Here is a 2,262-nt window from a genome sequence, read left to right as displayed (position 1 = left end):
TTCCAGCCCCTGCGGGTCCCCTCGGCATCCCCGCTTGCGGGGCGCTGCCCGAGAGCCTCAGCTGTGCGGGACCAGCGTGCCCAGCGAGGGCGGCTCTCGGAGACGCGCACGAGTACGTAGAGACCGGACCCGCGCCTGATGGCAGCCTGAGGCCCCGCTCCCTGGCGCTCTTCCTAGGGATTTCTGTACCACGTTTGTCCGGAGTTTTGGGTTATTTCACGTGGTGTGAGCTAATTAAGTCCACACCTGGGCTTTTGTGCTGAGTAACTGTACCAAAATCAGCCAGCGCAGCTTCTTCAGCTTCGTGCAAATGATTCGTGCCAACAAACGCCGGGGTGCAGCGTTTTAGCACCCCAGTGTAGATGCTGACACTGCATCTCTCACGCTGAGAGGCTGTTCTGCCTCCCTGAAGACGAGCCTTGTTGAAGGAAGAAATATGGGTGCTTCAGCACTGGGGAAGCGATCATAGTTGGAAACGGGGAAAAAAAAATGTTTTAGCTTCAGCCTCAGTGCAAAAAAAATAAACACTGGATAAGTTGCATTGCCAGCTGTATAGGTTGGGTGGGGGCTAAAGGCCCCTCGTGCTCTCATGTGACATGTAAAGTTTGAAAGAAGAACTGTAACTGCAGTCACATAATCTGCAAGATTGCCAGAACAGACACATGGAAGGGGAAAAAAGGGTTGCCTTTTTTATCTACCACTAGTTTTTGTCTCTTGGTGAGCACTGTAGAGCAACAGATAGGACTAAAAATTACCTGAAAATAGGCATTAAGATCAAAATGAGTCTTGTCAAACAAGGAGTAAAAACCTTATTGTGTGGCAGTCTGCCAGTGTACTACCAGTCTAAAAATTTGATTTCAGAGTCTAGAAATAGTTCTGTTGTTCAGCAAGTCCTGCTGTAGCCTTCAGCACAGGTGAGGATCTTGTGCCAGGAAGAACCGAACTGCTTTACAGATGGTAAGTAAATTTGAAAGAGGATTATTGGCAGCGATCACATTTTACATGTTCAAAGGATTTAAAACAAAATACAAGTCTCCAGGCATTTGCTCTATTCGAGCAGTGTCTAGATGGTACAGAGGTTCAAAGTAAAAATATAACTGTCAGAGAGCTGGATATCTGGTTTCATTTTTGAAACAGAAAATGAAGTTAAAAAAGTTAGGCTGTTCAAAAATACATGAAAATGAATGGAGGTTTTTTCCTAATAAATGGATTATTGCCAACGGATGGGAGTTTTTACTAATCGAACTAGTGAATTAAGTGCTGATAAAAGCATTGCTTTCTGTATTGACACAAAAATTGCGGTGCTATATGTTGCCAAACCCAGTGCAGTCCTATCATGAAAAACAAACAAAAATCCTCTTAGGAGGTCCCTCTTGTCATTACAAAGAGATGAATTTGTTTCAGCTTCTGCTAAAAATCTCTTAAATGGAATGCCAGGCCATACTGGAACACCAGGCCACGTCTCCACTTTTCTTCTTGTAGGTGGGGAACTACTTGCGTATGTTTCGGGGTTCCCTGTACAAGAGATATCCCTCGCTCTGGAGGCGACTAGCCACAGTGGAAGAAAGGAAGAAGATAGTGGCCTCTTCACATGGTGAGAAGATGAGTAAACATTCCCCGTACTGTTTATATGAAATTTTGCCTTGGAAAAACTGTCTCTGGTGATTCAGAAGCTTATGCGCCTTTAGGGCTGTGTGAAGCACTTCAGATTGCCGCAGTGATGGAGCACTCCACAGCAGTGGCACTAGTAGCTCCTGGTTCAGCCTAGCAACAAACATCAACTGATCAAAAATGTTCTAAAATCAAAACATCTATCATGGCTTTCCTGGGGTTGGCTGCATTCATCATAAAGCAAAAGCCACATCTCAAAGTCAATACCATATTCCAGAAGAGACTTTTATAGACCAAGAGGGGCATTTTTGTTTCTTTTGTCAAATAGGCAGGAATGGTGCAAGGATGCCCCGTTGAAAATGTGCGCCTTTGCTTAACTTTGCTTCTTGCAGGGACTGAATGTTTATGTCGTGCAGAATTTGTTGTGGTGTGTTGCTACTGATCTGACTGCCACAGTGAGAATATAGCTGCTTCGGTATTACTTTTGGTGGGAGACTAATAACAAGCAGTTAAATTTCTTAGCAATATGACTTGTACACTCTTTAGACTAACGCATAATAAAAATAAATGGTTCATTCTGGACTTATGTCTCCTTTGTTCAAGTATCCTGCTGACCTGTTGTTTTCTTTTTTTTTCTCCCTGCCCCCGCCC

General features: G+C 44.3%; 1 protein-coding gene across 1 annotated transcript in view; it reads left to right on the top strand.

Annotated features, from left to right (window-relative positions):
* The first annotated feature begins 1,486 nt into the window (after positions 1-1,486).
* Positions 1,487-2,262, top strand: part of SMARCB1 (SWI/SNF related, matrix associated, actin dependent regulator of chromatin, subfamily b, member 1) — a 9,802-nt gene continuing 9,026 nt past the window's right edge. Inside the window, exon 1 of the mRNA XM_010286070.1 lies at positions 1,487-1,594. Coding sequence (XP_010284372.1) covers positions 1,501-1,594 — 94 coding nt within the window. The 5' untranslated portion in view covers positions 1,487-1,500. The remainder of the gene's footprint in view (positions 1,595-2,262) is intronic.

This window comes from Phaethon lepturus, unplaced genomic scaffold, assembly GCF_000687285.1.
Source record: "Phaethon lepturus isolate BGI_N335 unplaced genomic scaffold, ASM68728v1 scaffold34834, whole genome shotgun sequence".
Classification (NCBI taxonomy): domain Eukaryota; kingdom Metazoa; phylum Chordata; class Aves; order Phaethontiformes; family Phaethontidae; genus Phaethon; species Phaethon lepturus.
Note: the sequence above shows the minus strand (reverse complement) of the source record. Positions and strands in the feature narration are given on the sequence as shown.